This window comes from Lichtheimia ornata (genome assembly GCF_029851405.1).
Source record: "Lichtheimia ornata isolate CBS 291.66 chromosome Unknown scaffold00041, whole genome shotgun sequence".
Classification (NCBI taxonomy): domain Eukaryota; kingdom Fungi; phylum Mucoromycota; class Mucoromycetes; order Mucorales; family Lichtheimiaceae; genus Lichtheimia; species Lichtheimia ornata.
The window spans coordinates 85,844-113,057 of NW_026695361.1; the positions used below are offsets into that span (position 1 = coordinate 85,844).

At 43.6% G+C, this 27,214-nt stretch overlaps 11 protein-coding genes across 11 annotated transcripts; 5 read left to right on the forward strand and 6 right to left on the reverse strand.

Annotated features, from left to right (window-relative positions):
• Positions 1-1,778: 1,778 nt before the first annotated feature.
• On the forward strand, positions 1,779-3,397 carry O0I10_008029 (tubulin beta-1 chain; the record flags this gene model as incomplete). Its single annotated transcript, XM_058488036.1, has 5 exons — positions 1,779-1,806; positions 1,869-1,885; positions 1,953-2,092; positions 2,160-2,746; positions 2,823-3,397. The coding sequence occupies 5 exons, from the start codon at positions 1,779-1,781 to the stop codon at positions 3,395-3,397; spliced, it is 1,347 nt and encodes a 448-aa protein (XP_058341148.1).
• Positions 3,398-3,547: 150 nt separating this feature from the next.
• On the forward strand, positions 3,548-5,184 carry O0I10_008030 (uncharacterized protein; the record flags this gene model as incomplete). Its single annotated transcript, XM_058488037.1, has 6 exons — positions 3,548-3,847; positions 3,913-4,014; positions 4,075-4,407; positions 4,467-4,634; positions 4,694-4,788; positions 4,851-5,184. The coding sequence occupies 6 exons, from the start codon at positions 3,548-3,550 to the stop codon at positions 5,182-5,184; spliced, it is 1,332 nt and encodes a 443-aa protein (XP_058341149.1).
• A 74-nt stretch (positions 5,185-5,258) lies between these two features.
• O0I10_008031 (uncharacterized protein) lies at positions 5,259-9,400 on the reverse strand (the record flags this gene model as incomplete). Its single annotated transcript, XM_058488038.1, has 20 exons — positions 5,259-5,352; positions 5,414-5,478; positions 5,536-5,652; positions 5,709-5,813; positions 5,892-6,020; positions 6,077-6,129; positions 6,194-6,434; positions 6,492-6,797; positions 6,851-6,934; positions 6,987-7,192; positions 7,243-7,399; positions 7,468-7,619; positions 7,675-8,115; positions 8,171-8,361; positions 8,428-8,571; positions 8,627-8,814; positions 8,879-8,987; positions 9,054-9,112; positions 9,182-9,304; positions 9,368-9,400. The coding sequence occupies 20 exons, from the start codon at positions 9,398-9,400 to the stop codon at positions 5,259-5,261; spliced, it is 2,997 nt and encodes a 998-aa protein (XP_058341150.1).
• A 1,131-nt stretch (positions 9,401-10,531) lies between these two features.
• On the forward strand, positions 10,532-12,839 carry O0I10_008032 (uncharacterized protein; the record flags this gene model as incomplete). The annotated part of the gene is made up of 8 exons (XM_058488039.1): positions 10,532-10,577; positions 10,645-10,811; positions 10,885-10,983; positions 11,058-11,240; positions 11,304-11,372; positions 11,446-11,829; positions 11,889-12,225; positions 12,295-12,839. The coding sequence occupies 8 exons, from the start codon at positions 10,532-10,534 to the stop codon at positions 12,837-12,839; spliced, it is 1,830 nt and encodes a 609-aa protein (XP_058341151.1).
• Positions 12,840-12,905: 66 nt separating this feature from the next.
• Positions 12,906-14,346, reverse strand: O0I10_008033 (uncharacterized protein; the record flags this gene model as incomplete). The annotated part of the gene is made up of 5 exons (XM_058488040.1): positions 12,906-12,935; positions 12,996-13,585; positions 13,656-14,153; positions 14,210-14,253; positions 14,309-14,346. The coding sequence occupies 5 exons, from the start codon at positions 14,344-14,346 to the stop codon at positions 12,906-12,908; spliced, it is 1,200 nt and encodes a 399-aa protein (XP_058341152.1).
• A 166-nt stretch (positions 14,347-14,512) lies between these two features.
• On the reverse strand, positions 14,513-15,599 carry O0I10_008034 (uncharacterized protein; the record flags this gene model as incomplete). Its single annotated transcript, XM_058488041.1, has 5 exons — positions 14,513-14,650; positions 14,724-14,881; positions 14,941-15,095; positions 15,151-15,271; positions 15,347-15,599. 5 exons carry the CDS (start codon positions 15,597-15,599, stop codon positions 14,513-14,515), a joined length of 825 nt encoding a protein of 274 aa, XP_058341153.1.
• A 431-nt stretch (positions 15,600-16,030) lies between these two features.
• Positions 16,031-16,816, reverse strand: O0I10_008035 (uncharacterized protein; the record flags this gene model as incomplete). Its single annotated transcript, XM_058488042.1, has 1 exon — positions 16,031-16,816. One exon carries the CDS (start codon positions 16,814-16,816, stop codon positions 16,031-16,033), a length of 786 nt encoding a protein of 261 aa, XP_058341154.1.
• A 795-nt stretch (positions 16,817-17,611) lies between these two features.
• On the reverse strand, positions 17,612-18,334 carry O0I10_008036 (uncharacterized protein; the record flags this gene model as incomplete). The annotated part of the gene is made up of 1 exon (XM_058488043.1): positions 17,612-18,334. The coding sequence occupies one exon, from the start codon at positions 18,332-18,334 to the stop codon at positions 17,612-17,614; it is 723 nt and encodes a 240-aa protein (XP_058341155.1).
• Positions 18,335-18,569: 235 nt separating this feature from the next.
• On the reverse strand, positions 18,570-20,493 carry O0I10_008037 (uncharacterized protein; the record flags this gene model as incomplete). Its single annotated transcript, XM_058488044.1, has 3 exons — positions 18,570-19,946; positions 20,009-20,113; positions 20,167-20,493. 3 exons carry the CDS (start codon positions 20,491-20,493, stop codon positions 18,570-18,572), a joined length of 1,809 nt encoding a protein of 602 aa, XP_058341156.1.
• Positions 20,494-21,837: 1,344 nt separating this feature from the next.
• O0I10_008038 (uncharacterized protein) lies at positions 21,838-23,530 on the forward strand (the record flags this gene model as incomplete). The annotated part of the gene is made up of 4 exons (XM_058488045.1): positions 21,838-21,948; positions 22,007-22,260; positions 22,322-23,130; positions 23,193-23,530. 4 exons carry the CDS (start codon positions 21,838-21,840, stop codon positions 23,528-23,530), a joined length of 1,512 nt encoding a protein of 503 aa, XP_058341157.1.
• Positions 23,531-23,808: 278 nt separating this feature from the next.
• On the forward strand, positions 23,809-24,329 carry O0I10_008039 (uncharacterized protein; the record flags this gene model as incomplete). The annotated part of the gene is made up of 3 exons (XM_058488046.1): positions 23,809-23,923; positions 23,991-24,139; positions 24,213-24,329. 3 exons carry the CDS (start codon positions 23,809-23,811, stop codon positions 24,327-24,329), a joined length of 381 nt encoding a protein of 126 aa, XP_058341158.1.
• Positions 24,330-27,214: the final 2,885 nt, after the last annotated feature.

Genomic DNA, 27,214 nt, shown 5'->3' on the forward strand with positions numbered 1-27,214 from the left:
TGGGAAGAAGAGACAATAAGCGGGGAGTGGACGCAGTGAAAATCAAATGAGTTCAAATGATGTGGAATCATGTTTCTTGAACGTTTTTCAATCAAATCCCCTCGGATCATGAAAGTTAAATGATGGGCATGCTGGGCTGGAGCAGGACAATCGTTCGTATGCATTGGATTGGACAACAAAGGTGAATGGAAGGAATGGGCTATTAGCCGGCAGTTTACAAATAACTTTTGCAAAATGATTCTTCTGATATTGGATGATGTTTTGTGTTTGAGTGTTTTTCAGTCAAATCCCCTCGGATCAAGAAAGTTGAAGGATGGAAGTGTTGGGCTGGTGCAGGACAATCGTTTACATGCATTGGGTTGGGCAACAGTGGCGAACGGGAGGAATGGGCTATTAGCCGACGTATCATTCATGCATTGTGCCTGAAGTCCTGACTTTTTTAACTCAGCTACACAAACACGCCCTTCTGCATGTTTTGGCTCTATCAGCGTCCACCTACTTGACATTGAACAAAGGCCACTTTCCATATAGCATCATGCTTACATCAGAAGTAAAGAATAAAGGCGCATGTAACACAAAACGTTACAATCAAACGTGGGGGTCTTTATTAGAACTTGTTTGTTCGGGATAGTGGCTGAAAAAAGAACCATGTTGTAAAAGTTTCAGGGCCGAGGTGGGCAAACCCCAAGTTTCGCCACGTCACCACCAGCCAAATTGAATCGTATGGATCCCTTGAGGTTTTTTTTCTTTCGCGTGAAATTCTTTGCGTAACTTGTAGAGCATGTACGCGCTGTCCTCGTTTGAAACGAGTTGTAGTGAGAAAGTTGTTGTTATGCAAGTCGTTGTCAAGGAGGTTTTTTGTGGAAAACGGTGCGCCATGCCTCGTTTCTTCCATTCACTTTCCAAACTTTACATTGTCCCCAACACTTTTGCTTCGCCCATTGCAGCTAGATATTCCTATCAAAATGCGAAAAAACTAGTTTCGGTCCCTCAGGGACTTTGTTCACAAACTTGGCTGCGAGCAACCTTGATGGGCTAGGGGGCTATCCTGCCACGACCAAATCCACTCGTTTTCCAGCCTTCAGATTTCTATTTCCTTTTTAATGCAACTCCACCACCTTTATCATCATAAACCCAGAATCCAAGTGATCCAAATGCTGCATACATATATGCGTTGATAATACAAAGGAGTAAAATGGGAAGAAAACTGGAAATTGAACATACGACTATGTACAAGAAGATCACCGAAGGCAACTAAAGCACGTGTTTTTATCCATATCCATTATCAAGAAACGTCCAAGTTACAAATCAGCTGAAGCTTTGGATCTGTAATTCTCGTTACCATTCAACGTACATTAGCGGCATAATACGAAGCTGCCACTTACTCACTTTCTGGTTTGGATACGTACAGCAGCAGCCAAGGGTGAAGATCACGTGTTTGATTTTGCAAGACGTTGACATGAACGAGAATGAATGATCCTTTGATGATAGTAGACAGCCATGGAAGATCATCTTGTTACTGTGTTGGCTTTCAAGGATAAAGAATGCCATTCCAATGCACGGACAAAGGGGGGACACAAAGTTCAGGGTGCATTGTTACACATGTGTGCACACATGGTCTGGGCGCAGAAAGCAAAAAGACAATGGGCTGTTGAGGAGTGGAAAAAAAAAGTCAGCAGCTGCTAAAACGATAATGGGGCCCATCCTTTTATTGCTGCTTTCTTGTTTCGTACCTTCTTTGGTGTAAAAAAGAACGCCCACACACAACTCTTGCTACAATGAGAGAAATCATTCATATTCAAGCAGGTAAGCAATCGACTTGGCAGTCTCTCAACGTGTCTCATTTCTTTTTTCCTGGTCATGCACAGGCCAATGTGGCAATCAGGTATACTTGGTGGTGGTGTTTCGCTTTTTGTGTGTGTGTATGTGGCGAGCTAATACACCCTCTTTAGATTGGACAAAAGTTCTGGGAGACTATCAGTGCTGAACATGGCTTGGACCCCAACGGCAACTATGTTGGGGATAATGATTTGCAGTTGGAGCGTATCAATGTGTTTTACAATGAAGGGTATCAAGGCAAATATGTGCCAAGGTAATGAATGGTGGTGAGTGGCTACATACATACAGCCATGCTGAATGAATGAATGATATCATCATAGATCCGTGTTGGTTGATTTGGAGCCTGCAACCATGGATGCGATTCGTAACAGCACTTATGGTCGACTTTTCCGCCCAGACAACTTTATTCATTCTCATTCGGGTGCCGGCAATTCATGGGCCAAAGGATTCTATACAGAAGGAGCTGAACTCGTGGAGACCGTGATGGATGTCGTTCGCAAAGAAGCTGAAAGTACCGATTGCTTACAAGGTTTCCAGTTGGCTCATTCGTTGGGTGGTGGCACTGGTTCCGGTCTGGGATCCTTGTTATTGTCCAAGATTCGTGAAGAATACCCTGATCGTATCCTTAGCACTTACTCGGTGGTGCCCTCTCCCAAGGTCTCCGATACCGTGGTGGAGCCCTACAATGCCGTACTCTCTGTACACCAGCTCGTGGAAAATTGTGACGCCACCTTTTGCATTGATAACGAAGCTCTCTATGATATTTGTTTCCGCACACTCAAGCTACCAAGCCCTGGTTACGCTGATCTCAATCAACTTGTATCGGCTGTCATGTCCGGTGTCTCGACTTCGCTACGTTTCCCTGGTCAACTCAACTCTGATTTGCGTAAATTGTGTGTCAATATGGGTAAGTTAAAAATCATCATCATGATCCTATGGAGGTAGTAGTGTTGTTGATGCTAATAATGGTTATTTATATATAGTCCCCTTCCCACGTCTCCACTTTTTCATGGTGGGCGTTGCACCATTGACTGCTTTTGCATCGCAACAATATCGCAATCTCAGCGTAACGGAACTCACAGGGCAAATGTTTGATGCACGCAACATGATGGCTGCTGCTGATCCACGTCATGGCCGTTACTTGACAGTGGCCACCATTTTCCGAGGGCGTTTGTCTACCAAGGAAGTGGAGAATCAAATGTTGTCAGTCCAACAAAAGAACTCGGCTTACTTTGTTGAATGGATTCCCAACAGCGTAAAGTCATCTCTCTGTGACATTCCTCCTGTGGGTCTTAAGATGTCGGGTACTTTTATTGGTAACAGCACGGCTATCCAGGAACTCTTCCGCCGCGTCAATGAACAATTCACTGCCATGTTTCGTCGCAAAGCTTTCTTGCATTGGTACACAAGTGAAGGCATGGATGAAATGGAATTCACTGAAGCCGAGTCCAACATGAATGATCTTGTCTCCGAATACCAACAATATCAAGAAGCTACCATTGACGAGGACTTTGAAGAGGAATATGAGGAAGAAGTGGAAGCACCCATGGAAGAATAATAGTAGTGTTATCTATGATTTATTTGAAAAGAAGAAGAAGGAAATACCATCATCACATCATCTAATAAAAAAAGTCTCTATATAGCGTTGTTCAATTTCATCTACAGCACTCACTCAATTCCCCTCCCTCTTCTCTTTTTTTGACTTACTATGCAGTCGGCTTCACTGGATAACGATCTCTTTGAAACTCGTGACGATGACAACGATCCTCTCATTGACTCGGTCTCACGTACAGCACCACAACCTGACAACACCAGCTCTTCACCTTCAACCACATCGCAGTCTGTAAGGTCGCTTACATTGTCACCTGAAGATGAGCGTCGTATTCGTACAAGCACCAGTAGCAGCAACAACAGCCCATCAGTACAACGTCGAGTCAATGACAATAGTGCAGCAGCTTTACTTGTTCAACAACTTACGAGTAGCACTGCGTTTTATGATATCCCCATGGTAGGTAGTGTTGTGCTCTTGGTCTTAAAAGAAGCACGTGCTGCTGTATTAACGCATGATAATAGAACGATCCGTTTTCCGAACTCGTCGAACGCTATATCCCACCTGATCAACGTCCACAACGTGAAATGTATCCAGCTGAAGAAGACCAAGTACCTAACATGGTGGTATGTTAAAAAAGTGAAGCGAATGACGCCAAGTGATACTAAAAGAAGGTATCCATGTAGATGAGCAACATGTGGCGGTCCGTGGCGCGATTTGCTAGGCAACAATTGGTAGTCAACAAAACCATGGATATTGAACGCATCTTACAATTATGGTATCTTCGGTTACTTGCTCTATGCAAATTGGGTCTTTATCAATTGGCATCGGCTGAGCTTGACAAGCTGGGTGATCTCAATCGTCCCGAGTTGACATATGAATTTCATGGTATGGATGGGTCGTCAGGAAGCTTGGTTCCTTTTGAATTGTTCATTTTATGGGCGCGTTTACCTGCTTGGCTTAAGCATCCTTTGATTTCTCTTGAACGATTGACCATGCTTGCTGTTCAATGCAAAAAGGTATCCTGTATCCACATGATGTACCTAGACAGAAATGGCTAACCCATTCTCTTTATTAGAAAGGGTGGAAGCAACGGCAGGTGCAAGTCTATCTCGTATTGGCCACCCAATTCATAGAAATCAATGATTATGCAAGTGCAGCCTCTACCATGGACATGGTGCGAAAACATTTCGATGCAGAAAACAATGTTGATATTCTCTCAGCCTTGGGTCGACTCTATTTACAGGTAATGCGCTCCCTCGTTTTCTCTATCTGCACGGCTTGTATTCATGATCATGGCTATAGCTCGGTGATGTGGAAAGAGCAGAGAAAATGTATTCGCAAATCGAGCAACGACAAGAAAAGACGCCTGCGATTGAAGAGATGATCAAAGTCAATAGGTAAGAAGAAGGAGGAGAACACATTTTATGGGGGAATCATCATCCTGATGATATTGCTATAGGGCATTCTTGTGCATCGCCAAAGGAGAATGGTCTCAAGCAGCAGAGATATTACAAGCGGTGTTGCAAGCGAATAAGGATAACCTTTTGGCAATGAACAATCTCGCCGTTTGCCAAGTATACCTCGGTCAGCTAGGATCGGCACTCGATTTACTTTCCATCATGACCACTGACAACCCCACATCCGCTGGTACTTGTGCCACAGCATTGATGAATATATGCACCCTATTTGAACTACGATACGACTCGGCCACGGAGAAGAAGGTGGAGCTCATGAAGCAAGTCTCACGATGGGTAGGCGACTCTTTCCAAGTAGATTGTTTGAAATTACAATAAAATCATGCGTATGTGAAAGTGTATGTTCTATTAGTCTTTTTACTGTAATGATGTACACACAAGCAATACATAGTCTAAGCTATTGATCCATAAGCTGTATTGTTGAGCCCTCGGCACTTTACAAGGAATTCATTGGTACAATCTCTAAACCGCTTGATCGACCGTGTGCTATTACACAATTTGAATAGATTAGACTTGACATGTATTTGAAATGACTCTTTTTCCATACCCAATGATGCCTTTAAGAAACTCTTCCTTGTCCTTTGGTTGTACTAATGCTGACGGAAATCCATCCTACATGCTCAAGATGAATAAAGCACCCCTTAAAATCATCATCATCCTGTCACTTACATGGGCTAGCAACGTTTGTAACCAGTGCCGAGAAGCTTCCACGTAACGACCCATCAATTTATAGAGAACATCCACCAAAGGTCTCGAAAAAGACCTAGGGACTTTACCTCCAATTCCCTGATAAAAAAGTGTTATTATTCATCTTGTGAAGTAAGCATGGGCCGAATACTTACAGTAAGTAACTGTTCCATGATTTGCATGCCCCAAGTCATCACCAAGGATTGTACAAATTCTGCCAATTGTGACCCTTCCTCGTACTCCCGACCAAAGAAATCAGCCTAGTTGTCGTAGTAGTATACCCTATATGAACGATTCATCCTTGATCACCCCCCTCACGTTATTGTAGCCCAGCTTACCATAAAATTAAGAGCTGCCTTGAGAGCAAGTCGTTCTTGAAGGCACATGCCGGCAATAGCAAATTGTAAAATGGCGTTGATCATATCCTGAGGCAAATGGAAAAAGACCATGGGACAACGTCGTACCGTCTGTATAACCCAAAAAGATCAGCCAATGCCGCTCCTCGCATAGAATGATACTTTACCGCTGATAACATGTCGAAATAACTGTCAACCACGTCTGGATAATGCTCCATATCTGGATGAGACAAGAAGATGAGTAATTCAATCCATTGAATAGGGAGGAGTGAATGATTGACTACCTTCACTTTTGTGGATAAAGCTCAACGTTTTCTGTGTCAAGACACCTGCCAAGTCGCGTAAACGGGCATGATTCATTTCAGCACCTCCATAAACTGTCATGACCAAAGCAGCTGTATGTAGCCAACATGCAAAGGGTGTGGCATTGTAGCATGTATTGAGCATATCAATCAGGTCGTCAAAGCGTAGCGTGAGGAGTGGGCTTGTAGCTCGTATGCCACATTCAACAAAGTTGGAGAGAGCCTATTCATCCACACACCATGAGCACATGGGATCTACCAAAACACCAACAACACTTGCCTTCATGACTTGTTCATCTTGTTGCCAAGAGGTAACTATTTGTTGTACCGAAGTATGGATCGCTTGTGTCACTTCAGAGAATCCTTCCACGTTGGCATACATGGCTACAAGCTGGCCATTGGCAAACATGTCATAGGTGGAATTCCTTACAGCGATGGATTGGTAGTCATCCGGTGATTGGATACCACGGCAACAAGCGGACAGGTACTTGATTTGGATAAGCGTTGCATCACGTGCAGCCACAGGATCCTGCTGTGTAACACTCAGAGCTTTACTCACGCCTTGCAATATATCCCCTGTCAGTGCCTGTATGAAAGAAAATGAGCGATCTCTTACATTTTGATAGAAACAACCCTTACCATTAAAGGTGCCATAGCATTCTCGGGAGGTAGTACTTGGATCACATCAGCCACCGATTCTACCACTTTTTGCATGATATTGGGCTAATAAAAAACATGTGAATGAGTGGATGAGTGGGTGAGAGCAATCACTTACCTCGATCATGGAGCTAGCCATGGAGCTGTATACATGCATCAGACTATTGAGCTCCTCCGTCAATGAATCACGACACGTGTCACAGATATCAGAAAAGGCCGATGCAGCTGATGGTGAAAGTTTTGGTATGCTGAGGCATGGTACAATGTAATTCATGACAGCGGGGAGATATTGTGGATGACCTTTGAGCCATTCGGCAAGTGCACCTATATACGCTGTCAGCCATCCTTCCAAATAAAAGAATTACTTCTCTTACCAATGGTAAGTAATGTCGTATTCTGAAGCCGGATATCAGCATCTTCAGGAAATCGTTCGAGAATTTCGGGACCGAAAAAGCGCCGTATGTGGGTAGCTTCATCTGTAGGCACCTCTTCCGAAATACTCTTTAAACAAAACAAGGTCGCTTCCAATTCCTATTCTTTTCCCATGAGTCTACAGCAGTACTTGCACCACACACCCCATACCATGGTTGTCCATTTACCTGCCCCAATGAGGATGCTGATCCCCAACGATTCAATAGGCTACTTGCATCTTGCATGATAATATCCAGCATTTCATCTCGAAGCACAAAGTACGGGTTGATCAATGTGTCTGCCAAATCACGACGATAGATCCTGAATTTGTCCTTGATATCTATAATGTGCATGTTATGAATCATGATCATGCATTGCGATTTTCTTGTTCTTACCTTTTGGCCAAGATGTCCATGTTGCATCATCAGGGAATGTAGATTGGCGTTTGAGGACCACCACTAATTGTCGATACACCATCATGGCGGTCTCTCCACATTGTTGTAGCCAGGCTTGTTGTGCGGGATCATTATCATGGGCTGCTGTCGTCGTCGTTGTCGCATCATCCACTCCATTAGTCACAATGGCTACGGGTTGTCGAATAGGCACGATGCCATTGTCAAACAAGGTCTCTTGCAACATGAACCAGAAATTCAAGGGAATATCACTGACTTCTTGATCGACACAAAAAGTACCAGGGAAACCAGTCAATTGCATGATCATATCCAAAAGCATTCGAATACTGGGATCGGCTAATTGTTCTGCAACATGGTCGATATACGTCTCCCCAAATCCAGTCAACAATTTCGCTATGGATGCGCCATCCTCGTCATTCTCATCTATGTCCATGGTGTAAACAAATGACCTCAATGCATATATATAGAAAGACCGTACCTGTAATGCATTCGGCAAACTTGGCTCGCATGCCATTGGAGGTGAAGCATTGTAAAAGCGCATCGCGAAACGACAAGTATTTTCCATAGGAGGGTTGTTGCATTGCTTCCAATAAAACATCAGCACTTGATTGAAAAAGTTCTTCTTGGTCAAGGAGTGTCATGCATTGCTGTAACAAAGGGGATGCTTCTCTATTCGTGATGGTTAGCTTTTCCACCTTTTGCTTCAAATGGAAATGGATGGATGGATGTGCTTACTCGAGTGAAACACCGTATTGGATCCAACTTTGCAATGCTCGAAGTGTCTTTTGTTGTAGTGAAATATCGGTATCATTGAGAACAGTGGCCAGGGTGGAAAGAACAATGGATGTGCTATTCTTGAGTTCTTGTGCGATTTGGGGTCTAATTTGTTTTTTGAATGAGGTTGGTGGTGTAAGGTGCTTGCTCGTATACTTACTTTCTGCTACTAATCAACTCTGTGCTTGCCACTTCTTCTGGGACAAGGGTCAAGAACTCAAGGATGGTGGTGGTCACACTTTGAGAAGGAGCGCCCATACTTGAAGCACCGGCATGAATTGCATTTACTGTATCAGGTATAAAGTCTTGCCAACGAGTCGGTACAGTGTGGAAAGCATAGGTGATAAGCTATCCCATTGTGTGTATGTGTCAATAAGAACCATCACCATCACCATCATTAATGATTACTTACAGCAAGACACAGCTTGGTTGTAATGAAGAGCGGACCTGTGCATGATCGTATAATCCACGTCAAAAGTTCATTCCTTAACCAGTCGATACGATCCTCGGGTAACGTGTTCCTATACACGCATATCATTCAATGAGCCTTTCACTTATCACGTATATGTGTCCATATAGGTCCATACCAGTCGCGTGCTATCTTGACCTGGAAAGTGTGCGCACCAAAGAATCGGCATTGATCTGACTAAAGCTGTGGTATGAGTTATGTGTGTGTGTGTGTGTGTGTTTCCCATCGCTGCATGGTGTGGCTCACCGGTGAAGACAAGAGTTGCGATGCGATTTCCCATGCTTGCTGTTGTCGTTGTACTGCTTGAAGCTGTTCTTGAATCTCTTTGGCAACGGTTGGATTCGCGGCGCTGTACAAGCCCTCCACAAGCTACATGGGGCCTAGTCAATATACACTAGCTCTTTTGTATAATGCATAGCGTAATAAAAGAACCTTTTGAGCATGAGTGGCTGTTAATTGTTCCATTGAAGACAAAAGTGGTGGAGAAGCGTGCGATCCAAGAAAGAGACTCATATATGTATACTACTAGGAAGCTTTTCCCGACAGATTTGAACTGCGCGTTACTCACGGTTTGGCCACCAACATTTTCCAGACCTTGGATAATTCATGCAATCATTTTAATCCGTGGAGTCCCCGTTTCTCATCACCTTGTTGTGCATGATGAATTCCCATATACACATCATGTTTACTAAGCATCCGGGCGTACGTTGTTCCTACAATAAAGAATACCTACAGCCATTTTTCATGGCTGATTGTTGACATCCCTCCTCCCATGTGATATCATCATGCTTCAATCATTACGTGATAGCAGAGATCGTATCCAAACACTCAAGCATACATGCTATGTAACCATTTTTTTATATCGAGATAATCGATATGTCTAATTAAAGACCTCACGTATTGCTTGAATCCGGTTCTATGTAGTGCCTATTGTATTATATAATGATCCTTCATACCCAGACCTTTTGGACGTAGTATTTGTTCGCATGTTGTCATTACCATCCGCTGGATGGTGTTTACTCTTTTAATTCCAAACATGTAAGTCTCTTTTTATAATATACGTGGATGATGATGATGATGTTCCAAGCTAGCTAGATCACCAAAGCGCATCAATTTACATAGTCATCACGTGATTGTGTATCATTCATGATCATCCCAAAGTGTAAACTGGTACCATAGTTTTCACCACCCAACTACAAAGTTGCCTCGCTTATAATTTTAATGGCTTTGAAAGCGGTGATTGCTCATGCTAGTAAAAAGGATCACTATGTACATAGTAGATTTTGAGCATATAATGAGCAATGGATATTGAAAGACAATGATCCATATAATTGTATACTGATAGACACACACGAGGTTTACGCATTGATTATGGCTACGTAATGTATAAAGAAATAGAGTTTTAAGTAGCTAACCGAGCTATCTATTAAAAGTGTCATTGTTCTAATGACAATGGGGAAACAGCCCCAGCAGCAGGAGCAGCTGGCGGGGTGCGTATGCATGAAACTCAGAATTTGGGTGGGGGAGGAGGACTCGTAACGCCGAGAAGCAACGCCAAGCATTTCCCTTTTTCCTCTTTCTTTATCTTAAAACATCATGGTATCCTTGTGGTGGGGACAAAGCGCACTTGAAGAACTCATTGGTACATTATCCAACCCATTCCATTGTCCACATGGCCACTCACACGCATTACTGTTACTGCTCATTAGAGAAGGCAACTTCGGAGTTGCTCCCTGCTGGTCAAGAAGATCTCGTTCTACACCTCGAAATTAGCGACCAAATTCGAAGCAAAAAGGTCAATGCAAAGGATGCGATGCGTTCTCTCAAGAGACGCTTGGAGCACAAGAACCCCAATGTTCAACTTTCTACTCTATCGGTAAGGAAGAAAGAGAGTGTGTTTATTTTGTGGTCTATTGTGCTTATGCTATTGTGTGTGTGTTCTATGGTAGCTTATTGATACATGCGTCAAGAATGGAGGCGACCAATTTGTACGAGAAGTGGCTAGTCGAGAATTCATGGATCAACTGGCATCGATGATTCGTTCACCGGTAAATGGAAATGGGTTTTATGGGGGATGTGATTGAGAGAGATTGGTTTGCTGACACGCATTCTCCTTGAAAAGACGGGGTGCAATCCTGACGTCAAGAACAAGATCCTGGGTATCATTCAGACATGGCATTTGGCTTCCAGAAACAATCCATCCTTGGGATACATCAGTGATACCTATCGATTACTTCAAGCTGAAGGCCATGTTTTTCCTCCTGTGGGTCAGGCGGTGGATTCCATTCTGTTCGAGACTGCTGCGGTAATGTTGGATCTTGCAAAGGAACGTGTGAGAAGAAAAAAGGGCTGACATGGTATCATGTAGCCACCCGAATGGACCGATTCAGATGTATGTGAACGTTGCCGAACTGCTTTCACTATGACAAATAGAAAGGTATGGATGGATCTATCATGGTTGGATACAATGGGATTAATATAGATGTGTGTGTGTCTTTATTTGAAAATAGCATCATTGTCGCCAATGTGGCAAGACATTCTGTCAAGATTGTTCAGCAAAGAACATGCCTTTACCCCATATTGGCATTGATGAAGAGGTCCGCGTGTGCGATGGATGCTACATTAAGCTGAAGCTTGCCAAGGTGGCCAAGAAGGATGCACTTCCACCACTTCCAGGACTACGCCCTGCCACATCACAACAACCTGCACCACCACAAAGTTCGAGTCGACAAGTCAGCGGAGATGCACAAGATGAGACATTTGATGAAGATATGAAGAAGGCTATTGAAATGTCATTGAAAGAGGCTGAGCAATACAAGTCGGGCTATGGTGCCGGGTACACGCCTTCTCAGCCATCCCAACCAACGAGTACCAACCCTCCAACGACAACACAGGTAACTATATCATTGCTATTCAAGGAGAAGGAAGAGGCTAAAGCGTGATTTTTATATAGGCTGCATCGACGAATGAAGAGGAGGATGATCCTGATCTTGCTGCTGCTATAGCTGCGTCATTGAGAGATATGCATGTGTCATCACCATCTTATGCCCCCAGCAATGCATGGCAAGAACAACAGCAACAACAACAACAACAATACCAATCGTACAATAGCGATGAAATCTCGAGAACAGAAATGGAAAACATTGAGTTATTCTCAACATTGATCGCACGAATTCATGCACGAGGAGGCAACATTTCAAACGATCCACAAATCACCAAACTTTATACCCAGATTGGCGCTCTTCAACCCAAGTTGGTAAAGACAATGCAGGATGTTATCGAGAAACACAGTAAGTAGTGGGAGGGATAGGTGGTAAATGGAAGGGAGTAGATGGATTAACAGGTATGGGGTATGATAGAAATTGTGGTGGAACTTCATGATAAGATGAATGCTGCCGTACGTGCTTACGACCTTTTATTGGAACAACGTGTGGCCGGTGCACATGCACGAGCTTCTCAACCTTATACCAACAATGCAACGTATTATAACCCTGCAGCAGTAGCATCAGCCCCAGCACCTTCACCATCGCAATATGGCGCCCATATTCCTGCTACTGGTTATGATTATAGTGGTCAAATGTATCCACCTGCACCACAACAAACGCCTCAACAACCAGCAGCAGCTACCAATGGATATCCTCCAGTATCCTCTTCCTCTCCTGCAGCATCCGCACCACAATTCCAGCCATCTACATACACTGCAAGTGATCCACAGCAACAACAACAACCCTATCAACAAATGTATCCACCACAACCCCAAGCAGCAGGTGGCTATTACTATCCTCCAACACCTACACAACATCAACATTACCCCTATCAGATGCCTCCAGGTCAACAACAACAGCAACAACCACAACAACCCAAACCACGTGTTGAAGAATCCCCTTTGATCGATCTTTCATAGAATAGCATACGCAATAATTGGGAAAATACAACTTGCTTTTGATTGATTGTATGGGCTCAAAATCTATTATACACGTTCCAAAATGACAGCAACACCCTATCAATGTAGGATACACATGAGTCTATAAAAGTGAATCCTCGTTGTTGATGTACATACCTGACCACCACCAATACAAGCAGATCCAATTGCATATTTTGACTTTGTACGTTGTAGAGCATGTGATAAGTGAGTGAGGATACGAGCACCTGATGCACCCAATGGATGGCCTACAGCAATAGCACCTCCGTTTACATTGGTCTTTTCACGATCCAAGCCGAGCTCCTTTTCAACAGCGAGATATTGAGCAGCAAAGGCTTCATTGACTTCTACGAGATCCATTTGATCTAGGTTGAGGTTAGCGCGCTTGAGAGCACCTTGAATAGCAGGTACAGGACCAAGACCCATGAGAGTAGGTTCAACAGCGGATGCTTGCCAGCTAACAATACGAGCGAGAGGCTCAAGGCTGTACTTGTCGACTGCCTCTTGGCTGGCGATAATCAATGCAGCTGCACCATCATTGATACCTGAAGCATTGGCAGCTGAAGTAACCCCATCCTTTTTAAACACTGGTTTGAGATTTTCAATCGCTTCCATGGTAACACCAGCACGTGGATATTCATCCGTAGACATTGTTTCCAATGCACCTTTCTTTTTCCCTTTGACTTTTACAGGTACGATCTCATTATCAAATACACCCTTCTTGGCCGCTATAGAAGACGTCATCATCATCAATAATGATTCACATTTGTCCCCCCCCCCTTATTTTATGTATATTACCTTGCTCATAACGATTCTGGCTACTGACAGCAAACGCATCACATTCCTCCTTAGAAATACCATATAATTCAGCAAGGTTTTCAGCCGTGATGCCCATGGGTGTGGGGTTAGGATATTGATCCGTGAGTGTAGCCCATAAGGTGTCCTTTAGTGTCAAATCCACACCGAGTTTTGCTCCCCATCGTGACTTTCCAGAGAGTGCAAAGGGTGCCAAACTCATGCTTTCAGCTCCACCTGCAAGTACCACGTCACTATCACCCAAGAGAATCTCGTGTGTCGCATTCACCACGCTTTGTAATCCCGAACCACATAACCGGTTCACTGTTAATGCTGGCACACGGACTGGTAAACCGGCTCGATGGCCAATGTGTCGAGCAACATAGGCACCTGCTGGATCCGTTTGCATCACGTTACCCATAATCACTGCATCCACCGGAACTTGCTTGTTGCCCAAATCCTCCAAAGCTGCCTTGGATGCCAATCCACCCAACTCGGCCGCTATTTTATACATCCATGAATATCAAGCGTTTCTACAATCCATTTATAGGGTTTACCTGTCAAGTCTTTTAGTTTGCCACCAAAACTACCAAAGGGTGTTCTAAAGCAGAGCGTGACATCAATCAAACGATACAAGAATAGGATAAAGCGTGTACCGTTTAGCAGCAACAATAAAAGCTTGTCGTAAAGTCATAATAAGAAAAAAAAGTGAAAGAGAGGGGAAAAAGAGAGAGGGGATTGAGTAAGCAACGTTGAATCGTGGAAAAACCATGTGATGACATTGTCATAGTAGCTTGTGTTACATCATTCTTCTCCTGCTCCTTTACATACATCATTCCAACCATCAAGAAAGTGTAGATTCAATAGCCCATTTTATCAAGTATACAAATGACAACTACTAATAGCATCAGTGAAACGCTGGCAAGAAAAGGATAGGATTTCATGGATCGCCAAAACATTGCCAAGAGACTTTCTTGCCAGCATTGGTGTTGCACAACCTAGTAGGCAAGCGAAAAAAGAGCGTGTGTGATGTAGGGGTCATGGTGAAAATGAAAAACAAGCATCACTTACCGGAAGCCAAATGTAATCGGGAGCTGCTCCACCACCATCATCATCCAATTCGGATCCAGGTATCTGTTGCAATTCGGTGCATCGGTAGGTTTCCATGATTAAAGTAGTAGCAGCGACGATCATGATCGTTTTCCATAACGACCCTCGATAGTAGCCATCTATGCACATACGTGTCACAAAACAACAATCCTGCATGAATAGTAACATGAACGCTTACTTGGTGGTGGTCTTTGTTGTCGTTGTTGTTGTGATGGTGGTCGTCGTAAGGTGTTTATCATATTGACGTTATATATAGAATGGCATGAGCTGCAATGCTTAGAGGATGCAGTAGATGAAAGCGTATCGATAAGACAAGTTTGATGGATATAACTCCTACATGATAGACATGTCAATTATGCATGTCATCATAAAGTTTCAAAGCACTTACGGTGGATCCCAGCATTGACATGGCGATTTTATCAATGGCTCTGTCATGCTGAAGCATACTTTGCATCGTCGTCGAATGGGTGCTGGTATAGATGTGTCATCACTCAAAGGAGGAGTCTCTTCTACTTCGTATTGGACAAGCGACAAAGTAACAATGAGCCATAAGTGTCGACTTTTTTATACCATTGTAAACTCACCGTTGAAGAAAGCATCTTGGCGTACAAGTCTTGGCGGTGGATTGGATGATGTACCTGGTATCCTAGGCGACGATGATGATGATGATGGTAGTGGTTGTCCAGTAAGGGGTTGTAGATGCCTTCGGAGGTTCGCATGATTCAAGCTCCCAGTAGAACTGTAAAAGATAGACTGAGCTGATTCCGATGGTAACTGAATGGCAGCTTGATCTCGGGCAAAATGAACAGTACTGAGATCGGTATGGCGTGGCTTCATTCACTGAATGTGGAGAATGGTAGTAATGGAGTCAAACGACGAGGTGGTTAAAGACGAAAAAGTGGTGTGGAGTAAGAGAAAGAGAGGCCCAAAATAGGGAAATGACAAGGCGGACTTATGCATACGACTCGAGAGAGAGAGAGAGAGAGAGAGAGAGAGAGAAAGAGAATGCTTGCTGCTTGAGTGGCAATGCGCATGACAACAGCATCTCCGCTTTTTAGCGTGTACAAAAGCACCGCCCATGATGCATCCTTCATTGCACATCACATTGCGTATGCTTGAAAACTGCTGCTATACTGTATCATGTCATCACATGATGATGGGTAAAAAACATGAATGGTGCCATCATCCATGTAATACTTGTATTGAAATGCTCATCCTACGTAATTTCTACTACTATCCATTTTACATAACAACGTTGTGTAGTACATTCAAATCTGCTCTAGCACAAGACATCGATCATATCCTTCGTCATCCTTGATCACATTCACCGTTTTCCAACCCGTCATAATGTCCTTGACTTTGTCCATCATGCCCCTGTTGACCTTGAGCACAAGTTTTCCATGAGGATTCAACACCTTAGGCACCACCTGCTTGAGCACAGGGTACCATTGCAAGCCTCCATCACCAGCATACACAGCCACAGCAGGTTCATGTGCCAACATATCCTTGTCCTTGTCATCGAGCGTCACCTCATCAAGGTAAGGAGGGGCACACATGATAACATCAAACATCCCTACTTGATTGCTATCCAAAAGGCTCATGTCACATTCGAAGAATGCAGCGTTGGCGATATTGAGTCGAGTTTGGTTGTCCCTGGCAACCTCAAGAGCTTCACCACTAATGTCGATACCCACACCTTTTACGGGTGCTTGAAAGACATTTTGCATCCGATGCATGAGAGCCAAAAGCAAATTCCCGGATCCAGTGCCAATATCTAAAACACGCTTTTGTTCTAGTGACTCGTTGCTATGTTGTTGTTGTTGTTCCTCTAAAAGAATCGATTCGGCTGCATCCACAAGGATCTTGGAACAGGGTCGAGGGATCAAACAAGCTTCAGAGACCTTGAATGAAAGACCACAAAACTCTGTCTCGCCCATCACATAGGCAAGAGGTCGTCCATTATGATCATCTTCCTCTTGACTACCGTGAGAAGATGATGAAGGGGCTGTGGGCTTGAGATGGCTAAGGTTATCAGAGATGGTGGATACTGTCATAGTGTATGTGTATTCTTTGAAGGGAGATGATGTCGTAAGAAGAAACAAGAGAGAGAGATCAAAGCAATGGATCAACGCTATGATGAAGTAGTAAAAAGCGTTGTTTCCCACGCTTGCATAATTGCACCTGGTAGCTACCAGTGATCTGTGCACCTTTTGTATGCGCATTAGCCACCTTTTCCATATTCAGTGGAATATCACCGTATCCGTTGTAGCACATTAACATTCGTTCATTGCCTAGCAACGAGTCGATGCTCTCCACCATAAATAAAATGTTAACGATTATTGATTGCCCTAATGTTTTTCAATCAATGTATGTAGTCGTCTAGGTGAAATCAACCTCCTTTTGCTTTTCGAGGTGGATCCCTTATTATGCACGTGGACATGGATCCATCAATTTGGTTCACCGTTTTTCGCTGAGCATGGTGTGCCACTGTCCAAGTCTTTCTATCGACGAAGCAAGAACCCGTGTACTATGTATCATCAATCATCTCAATAATTAAGCGGCAAATTCCTTACGATGTATCAAGCAATAGCAGTAACATGAAGCATACATAATAGCGTATAATCTACATGGCGCTGAGTACATGATGGTGCATGATCCCGATTACCCGTGTCCAACGCATGATGCATATAAAAGAGTGAGTTTGTGCAAACTTCCTGATTTACGAGACCCAAGTACTACCATTACCGTATTACTGGTACCTCAACAACGTTGCCATGATACCGCCTTTAATGTCACACAGTGCCAGTGTCCCATTCCAAATGCTCAAGTTTTATAATTGCTATGTACAACTACAATTGTTCCAACACCAACCAACGATCGTAGCCTTCTTGATCCTGGTACGTAGCAACCACCTTCCACTGAGTCATGATTGCCTTGATACGGTTCACCATACCGCGACCAAATTCGATGACCAACTTGGCGTGTGGATGCATTAACTTGGGAGCCACCGCGTTGATGATACCATAACATTCAAATCCTTCATCACCCGTAAACATGGCCACGGCAGGTTCATGCAATTGTGTTTCAGGCTTGTTGTTGACCGTGTATGGAGGATTAGCCAAGACGAGATCGAACAGCCCAATATGGCGACTATCCAATAAAGCCATGTCGCATGCGAAAAATTCAGCATTGACAACATTGAGCCATGCTTGATTCTCACGTGCAACCTCAACGGCATCTTGGCTGATATCGATGCCAACACCTTCCACCGATTTGGGTCGTCCATGGATGTTTTGAATACGATGCATGAGCGACAAGAGCAAATTGCCGGATCCAGTGCCAATATCCAGGACACGTTGCGTTTTGGCAGGGTTCTTTATGATTTCCTCCAAAAGAATTTCCTCAGCGGCATTCACCAGGACCTTTGAACGTTCACGAGGAATCAAGCATTTCTCTGATACCTTGAATTTCAGGCCACAGAATTCAGCTTCACCTTTGACATACGCAAGTGGTCTTTCACTCGAAGGAGTCGTGGTAGTTTGTTCGGTTTGATTGAGAAAAGTGGTTGTCATTGTCACCAGAGATAGCAAAGAAGAGTCAAATGTGGTTATTTCATTATATAGGGAATCGAGGGCCCAGCCGCAGTATAATCATGCAATGCATGAATCACATCCATTGGTACGAATAAGTAACATAACGTCTTTTTATATCCAAACAAAGTAAAAAAGGAGCGAGAATGGGCTTGTTGTTGTACTACAGCTTGACCCTTTTGCATTGCGATTTATATGCACAAAAAAAACTTCTCTTTTATTGTAATTCTAATACTAGACAACGATCCCAGCCCTGTTTATCCTTGCGTACCTCGACAGTTTTCCATCCAGTCATAATGAGCTTTACGCGATCCATCATGCCTTTACCGCACTCGAGCACCAATTTTGCATGACGATGCATCACCTTGGGAGCCACCTTGCTCAATACGGTATACCATTCGTATCCATCATCACCAGCAAACAAAGCCATGGCGGGTTCCTGCAAAAGCAAATTGAAATCCTTTCGGTGCTTGAATGAGCTCTTGACAATCGTCTCGTTGAGATAGGGTGGATTGCATACGACGACATCGAATAAACCTTGCTGGCTACAATCTAAAAGCGCCATATCGCATTCGGTAAAGGTGACATCATGATCAAGGCCGAGGCTCGTTTGGTTTTCCCGTGCGACTGCCAAAGCATCTTTGCTGATATCGATACCCAATCCTTGGACGTTGAGATGATTGCTCTTGATTCGATGCATAATGGATAACAATAAATTACCACATCCGGTGCCAATATCAAGTACACGTTGCTGCTTGTTTTCATCCTCTTGTTGTAGTAGAATAGCAACCGCTGCATCCACCAACGTTTCAGTGCTGGGTCGCGGGATCAAGCATGCTTCGGATACTTTGAACGTGAGTCCATAGAATGTCTTTTCACCCAACATGTACGCCAAGGGCTTTTCAGTCGCATCACCCGATTCAACCTGATCCAATTGTTCTTGTTCTTGATGATCACTGACACGACCCAGCTTTTTCAATGCCTCGAGCTTTTCATCCAATTTGCGTCTCCAAAACTTTTGTTCACGTGCACGTAGCAATTCAAACTTTTCTGGTTCTGCTGCCTCCCATGTCATCGTCTCACGTGTCGTAGGATGTGATAACTGCAATCGGGTCACGCTCATGCATAATCCTTTGTCTCGACTGGATTTGAGATACTTGGTATAAGTCGAGTTGCCAACGATCGGGTGGTCTGCTTGATGATACAGCAAACTCCGGATAGCCATGCTCGAAAAAGGTGTATGCAAGTCAAGGTCAAGTGTACTCAAGTAATCGGCATTGTTGGACCGTGTAATCTGCACCAGGCGTAGATCGGATACCACTTCAGTCGCTGATCGTGTCAAGGTAACAGCATTGTCTTCTTCTTCTTCGTCGTCGTCGTCATTCGCAACGCTCTTTGTGATAACGTCGCTGGTGGGATCAAGTGCTGGTGGTGGTGGCGATGGTGGTTTCAAGGTGGTATTCCTCAAGGTCGACATGAGATCGGCTGGCACTTTGCCGTGGCAAATGACACGCATTGTCACCTTAAAGTCTTGACATTGTTGATAGGCTTGACTAAGAAACTGCTTGGCATGGTTGGACGTTGCAATAACCAGCTGAAAGAGATATACAAGAAATTAGTCTTATGTGCATCAATGTCAATAAAAGCCATATTTACCAAGCCAGATGCAGCTTTTTGCAATGTATAAGGACTCCAGCAGACATAGTCTTCCCTTGCAAGCGAGAGAGCATAGGGTAATGCACGTTCAAAGATACCATAACTCTTTCCAAATGAGACAATGAAAATGGAATGCATCATCACGTTGTTCTACCTACTTGTCCAGGCGCTTTCCATACAATAGCAATGTGCTCATCCTGATATCGAATATCCACAGGAACTTGACGAAGCTTTTCTTGCTCCACACGAGCTCGATCATAACGCACTTCGACGACATCACCTTTATGCAATATCCGAGTCTCTTCAACATGCTCGCCGTTCACCGTGATCTCTTGTCGTCTAAACGATCGTTTACAACATTCTTTGGATTGAACAATATGTCGATAATGTTGCGTTAACCATTTGAGTGCACGTGTATTATCATCTGCTTCGGGTACAGTGGCTTTGATGTAATTGATCTTCTCGTTGATAGCCGGTACTGCCATTGAGTTGGGGTATAAAAGAAGAGAGAGAAAGAGAGAGATGATGGAAAATCCAGCTCGGCCACATTTGAGGAAGGGAAAAAAATTAACATTACGGGGACCGACAATCCACTCACATCCAAGCAGTGTTTATGCCGTATTGTACTACCGACGTCTTTCAATGGTTCCGCCATACGGTGCTTGGATGGCTCATTCACTTTAAAGATTAGACCTCATGCTAAATTTGTATCACTAGCTGTCAATGCATCATTATCCCATGTATAGTAAAAATCAAGAAACTTACCATATAGTGCAAACAATGATGTAAATAATTGTCGCACAACACCAGCAAAATTAGAGTGGCGGTCCTTTCAACATTGTATACTAGCCACTGATCCCTTGTTACCCATATCAAGTGTTACTTCCTACATCTTACTCTAAAATATTTCATCCTCTCGGCTTAAATATACCCATGTTGGTTGCTTAGCAGACTTTTCATAAAGCGTTTAGATATCCTTATAGTAAAAGATGCAATTGGTCTTCTCTCTCTTGCTGCTATGCCTTTTAATGACCCCCAATCGGGTTGAACAAGCATGGTCGATGGTTACGGTTGCAGGAGTTATGGATCTACATAGCATGGGACGTTACTGCATGTAAGCGACTATCGACTCACAGCTAGCAGACACTAAGACAATCCCTGTGGTTGTCCAGTAACGCTTTTTTATGCATCATTTTCGGGGTTCTTCTCTTCAACAATACAAAGCTTGATTAAATTTGTTGATTTAATATAGGATGCAGGCACATAAACAACGTATGTAGTGGTACATGTGGGGTATCCTTGGTGCACGCATTAGCTTTGACAATCCGTTGAGACCTTTTGTGTTGGTACCAAGCATTGCTACCGTGCTTTGCATTCATTCAGCGGCGCACTTTTTGCCTACTCCATGCATCTCCTTGCTGAGATGCAAACTATGTGCATAAATCTTTCCTTTGATACCATACTTGGCTTGATCTTCGAATGTCACATTCTGCGTTGTTGTCGGCCACAAGGAAATTGCCGTTGGCAATGTTCATAATGATTCATTGCTGATGTGGCATATTCCTATAGCAATATTACCATCATTGACATGATTGTGATACTAGCACTAGGTCTCCTTCTACTTGTTTCCTATCAACGCAGTCGCCATTAGGTTCAATAAACGGGTATTTAGATATCGTCAGCATCGTTTAAAGGGGCGAAAATATGTATGTATGTATGCATTGTTACGCCAACAGGGGTAACAGTAAAAGAATCTCTTGCTTTTTTGTCCTCTTATTATGTATTATGGCTTCTTTTTCTTCAAGTATACAGAAAAATTCATTTTCATCATGATAGACTCACCAAACCAAACGCTATCAGATAACACCACCAGTCATCAACCCACCGTTTCTCAATCAAGTGATACTAGTAGCGATACAATCTCGAATAGCTCTACTGATGTAAAAGAACAACACGATGACACCATACACAAAGAAATCTGATTCGTTATTATTACAGTCATCCGACCATAAAATCAACCATAAGCACGACCACAAGCATAGCGTACAAGAAAACGTGGTAGAGCATAGACCTGAGGAGACGTCATTAAAAGCTGGTTGCAATGATAATATCATCACACAGCCCGATGATGATATGCCAGCATACTACACCGAAGGCTTGAAAAACCCAGGATGGCTCACAGTGCTTGCGACATTCATGCTTAACTTTTATACACTAGGCATAGTATGTAGCTGGAATGTCTTTCAGGTTCTGTAAGTGGGTACAAAACGGGAAGTGATAAATGAAAGAGACTTATATAATGCGAATGCAAAGATACCTCGAGGTGTACGCTGAGCAAACGGATGAAGCACGTGTTGCCTTAGTAGGGACATCTATGAGTGCACTCATGTATGCTCTTGGATTGGTTGGCACACCTATTATCCAGCGACTTCATTATCGTGGTACCATTTTTCTAGGTGCTGTCATTTGTTGTCCCCTCGGCCAGGTCCTTGCCAGCTTTGCTACTGAGATATGGCAAATCGCCTTATTCCAATGTTGCATGTTTGGTGTTGGCACAGGTCTTTGTTATACCGCTTCCTCAACATTACCCTCACAATGGTTTGTGAGAAATCGAGCTCTTGCCTCTTGTATCGCAAGTATGGGCGGATGTATTGGTCCCATGGTGTTCTCACCCATAACACAAGCATTGATTACAAGTCTGGGATATCGCAACGCGCTACGTGTACTTGCTGCTATTGGTTTCACCATTTCTTGTCTGGGTGTGATCTTGATCCGACCACGCTATCCACCACCATCATCGTCATCATTGTCGTCATCATCATTGAAGAGCGAAAAACAACAATCCAAATGGTGGCAGCGTTTCCTATCCTTGGATCGAGCCATGTTTACATGGAAATACAACTTTTACCTATTGCATTCATTCTTGGTGTCATTTTCATATGCAACACCCTTCATCTTGTCACAGACCTATGCAACCGAACTCGGTGCTAACCCTGCATTTGCATCCACCTTTGTTTCGGTCCTTGAAGCATCCAATGGTCTTTCACGTATCATTTTCGGTTGGCTGGGTGATCATTGTCTCGGACGCATCAATGTTGTTTTTCTCACGACACTCATATCTGGTAACGTGTAAACTACTATGATAGCGTAATTCATGCATTCATCCATGGTGATGGTTACACAGGTATTTTCACGTCTGTGATTTGGCAAAATGCAAGCAGCATTCACATCTATATGCTTTACACTATCCTCTTTGGCTTGACAGGTGGTGTCTTTAGTGGCTTTCAGCCGGTTGTCATTGCTGAAATTGTGGGTGTCAAGGGAATTCAAGAAGGTGTGGGTGTAGCATACTTCATATCACTCTTTGGCTACTTGGCTGGAACACCCATAGCCGGAGCTCTACACATTCATTATGGATGGACCGCAGCTATTCAATTTACGGGTGCGATGAATATGGCATCGGCAATGGCTGTTTTGGGAACAAGGTTCTTATTCAATAAACGTCTGCTAGCAAAGGTGTGACGATACGCATTCCACAACATTGGATGGCCACCGCAATGCTACATACATCGTATTATTATAAAAGCAGTAATTGTACTTTAAAGAGGCATAATCTTTGTTGCTATCAAGCGTATTTCGTTACCTAGAGACATGCCGTGGCTTCTACGCAAAGGTGTTGATGGGATGCACACGCATGAGCTGATAAAGGTGATGGGGCGTGTAATGTTGTCTATGCATTCGCCGGCCAAATTAGGGCAGGTGATAAAATCTATCAAGGAAATCAAGCACTTGTACGCATAATGCACATCTTTACAACAACAGCAACTTTGGTTATGGTTGCCTTTGGTAATTATGCAGATACCGATTGGTTACAACAACATCGTGATACCATTTTATCACCCAAGGGATACATTCGTGTGAAGCCAAAATTGCAAGTGGATGCTGTGGGCTATGAACACATCTATGCTCTTTGGTGATGCAGCCGATCTCGATGAACTCAAATTGGCCATTTTTATCAAGAGACAAGTGCCCGTGGTGCTGAATAACTTGGTGCGAGCTATTCAAGGACGACATACATCTATGGGTGAATACAAGCCAAAATTCCTCAAGATGGAAATTACTTTGGGCAAGGTAAGGTATAGGAGGAGGAATGGGTATACATAAACGAAGCCGTGGCTGATGATACATGTATTGGTAATCTTAGAGTCAAGGCATTTTGATGATACCTCTTGGAACCTTTGGGAATTGGGCATCAAAAAAGGGAAGGGACCAATTGACCAACAAGTTATGGAAGATGATGGATGCTGGTCAACCAATTTAGACAATCACCAGGAACTCCATGAACCAAGACGACGTCTCAAAGCAATAAAGATAGTGATATATACGAAACAACTTTATTGTCAAGGCATGCGTATTATGTTCTGCTGATAGCAAGGATGAGACACATGGGTGTATCTGGCTGAATGTAGGCTACTTTGAAGGAATCCAGCTGTATGTGTGGAAGGGCACAGCCCACAACAACGATCGAGAAAAGCGCACTATAACAACACCACTTCTCATGACTCTAATCGACGTGCGATTTGCTTTACTTGTTCCTTAGATCACGGAGATCAGTCAAGGGATTCCTAGACAACCGGGATCACAGCAACGATCAGTCAACTGTTATCTTGGCGACCAAGATCAGAGCAACGATCAGTCAAGTGTTACTTTGGCAGCGCGTTTTAGAACATGTGTAGAGACAAGAGTACGTGTATTTAAAAAGAACAAGTTTATTTATGATGAAACTAATACTAATACTATAAAGTAGCAGCTGTTGGTTTCCTTGAGCCAAAAGGCCAAGTACTCACAGGGATGACCACGAGAAGGTCGCTGCTCAACCATCCCCACCTCTACCTGTGGGCACCAATATCAGGTCGACAAGGTGCAGTGCTGGGGACACCGCTTGTACCTTTTTTGAAGACCGAGAGAAGTAGTTGGAGCCCCCTACAACTAAATCCCTCAAATCAGGTGCCGGGTCTTGCGCGCCAAAACCTCGTTGGGAAGGAAGGGTAAAGAAAAGAAAAGGAAAAAGGCGCTTGTTTTATAGCCGTTGCTGCGGATGGTTGCTGCGGCTGAAAAGGAGCGTGACACCAACATACCATATATGGGTTGCAGCAGTCATTGCCTTCTTTATACCATGTTAGCTAAAGAGATCATGATAAAAGACACACATAAAGACACACTTCTTTGTACCTTGGATCATTGCTATATGGGGAAGGTGGGAAGCGTGAAACGTGCACGGATCATCAGCAGCAGTGGTGGAGTTTAGCTGATATCGGAGACACTCAATGAAACTCCTTTGTTGCAAGGTATGTTTTGAAGCATCATTGAAGCATAGAATACACGGATCATTCACCACGTACCTATTATTACCATACACGCATACAGATGCGTTGATTTTCCTCCTTCTTGTGTATATCCACAGCTGTATATGAATTGACAGGCTGGTTTCCATGGCAGCGTTTCCTCTTCCACACATGCCACTTGGAAAGCCCGACACCTCTTCCAGGACACTCACTGATGCCGTTTCCATCGCAACAAAAACAACGTCAATGGTGAAAAGAAACAACCGCGGTGCGTATCAAACAATGATCGGTGACCCATGTAGCTTCCTCATTGACCAAGAGAGCAACTGCGATCCACCTATGGCTGATGCAACACCATCGGTATGTCCAAAGACGTCTTCCTGCTGTTATCAAACGACCAGAATGCTAAGAAGTACCGTTCATTCCTTTTCACAAGATCCAAGGCAAAAGGGGATGGTTATTTGATATAAGGCGTACCTCACGTTGAACTTTTTACGTTGGATGATCCCATGGCAATGATCACAAGTGTGTTTATTTACATGGATGAGACAGGCAGTGATGGATCGACAAGAACAATCATGGAGCATGCAACATTGACGACATGACACGATTCACCATGGATTCTGAACAATGATGGATGATGGGTGTATCAAACAGGATGGAAGCGGTAAGGTAATTTCACAAGGCACAGCGTGTTGGTGGATCAACTTGTTCGTTATGGGAATGCACATCATTCTATCTATGGCAACCAGAAAACAGTGACAGGTGGATGTCCTTTCCTCAGACTGGATCCCAAGATGGAAACAACACTGATAAAGGTTTGGATGATTGGACCTTGGTCAAACGATGGTGACGGGCGATCGGACAACTACAAGGCAGCAAACAACAAGTGGCACATATTCGTGCACAGGATAGCGGTCTCCATGATTGTATTATATAGCTATTAGTATGATAGTAAGTATGGTTTTAGAAGGGATGATGATGTTAAAGAGCGTCAATAAAATGAAATGAGCTGCTGCAATTGACTGGTGGTGCCATTGGATCATTATTATTACCATGCTGTGTGTAGGATGGATGAAAAGGAACTTACAGCATACATACGCTTCATGCAGTTCATGATACTTTTGCATGTGTTGGCCATATTTTGGGTTATTCACCATGCCATGGTTAACTTGAAGAAGATCCCAACGGGCCATCATGGGCGGACCTTACTGCAACAGGCAGGGAGAGAATTCATTATGCACTCTCAGCCAATGGGATTAACCTTTTCAAGATCTGCTTTTTACTTCCTCTTGCTCTCGTGACACAACACGTCCTTCTGCATATCCGCCTCTATCAGGTCCAGCTAACAAAGGCTACCTTTCATATAGCATCACGCTTACAGCATATGTAAAACGTAAAGATGCCCGTATCTCTAAACTTTACAATCAAACGAGGGGTCTTTATGAGGACAATGTAATACAATGTACCTTGTGTGAAAGTGAAGTTCATCGTCGCCAATCCTAAATTTCGCAAAGTCACTACCAGCCAAAAAATATTTTCGCGTCGTCGTCGAAAATAATTCAAGAGATCGATCCACTTTGGCTGGTAGTGACTTTGCGAAATTTAGATTGGCGACGATGGGCTCGCACTTTCACACACAAGACGCGCTCTAAACTAACATTGTCCTCATAAAGACCCCCTCATTTATTGTAAAGTTTAGGGATACAGGCATCTTATGTTTTATGGCCGTAAGCGTGATGGAGTTGCTTTCTCCTAATGGATGGCGTCGACTGCATGAGCGGAAATAAGGACGAGGACATGTCGTAACTGATGCACACAACGTGTCCGATTGGCAGGTGGATGAGCAATACGTAACTGA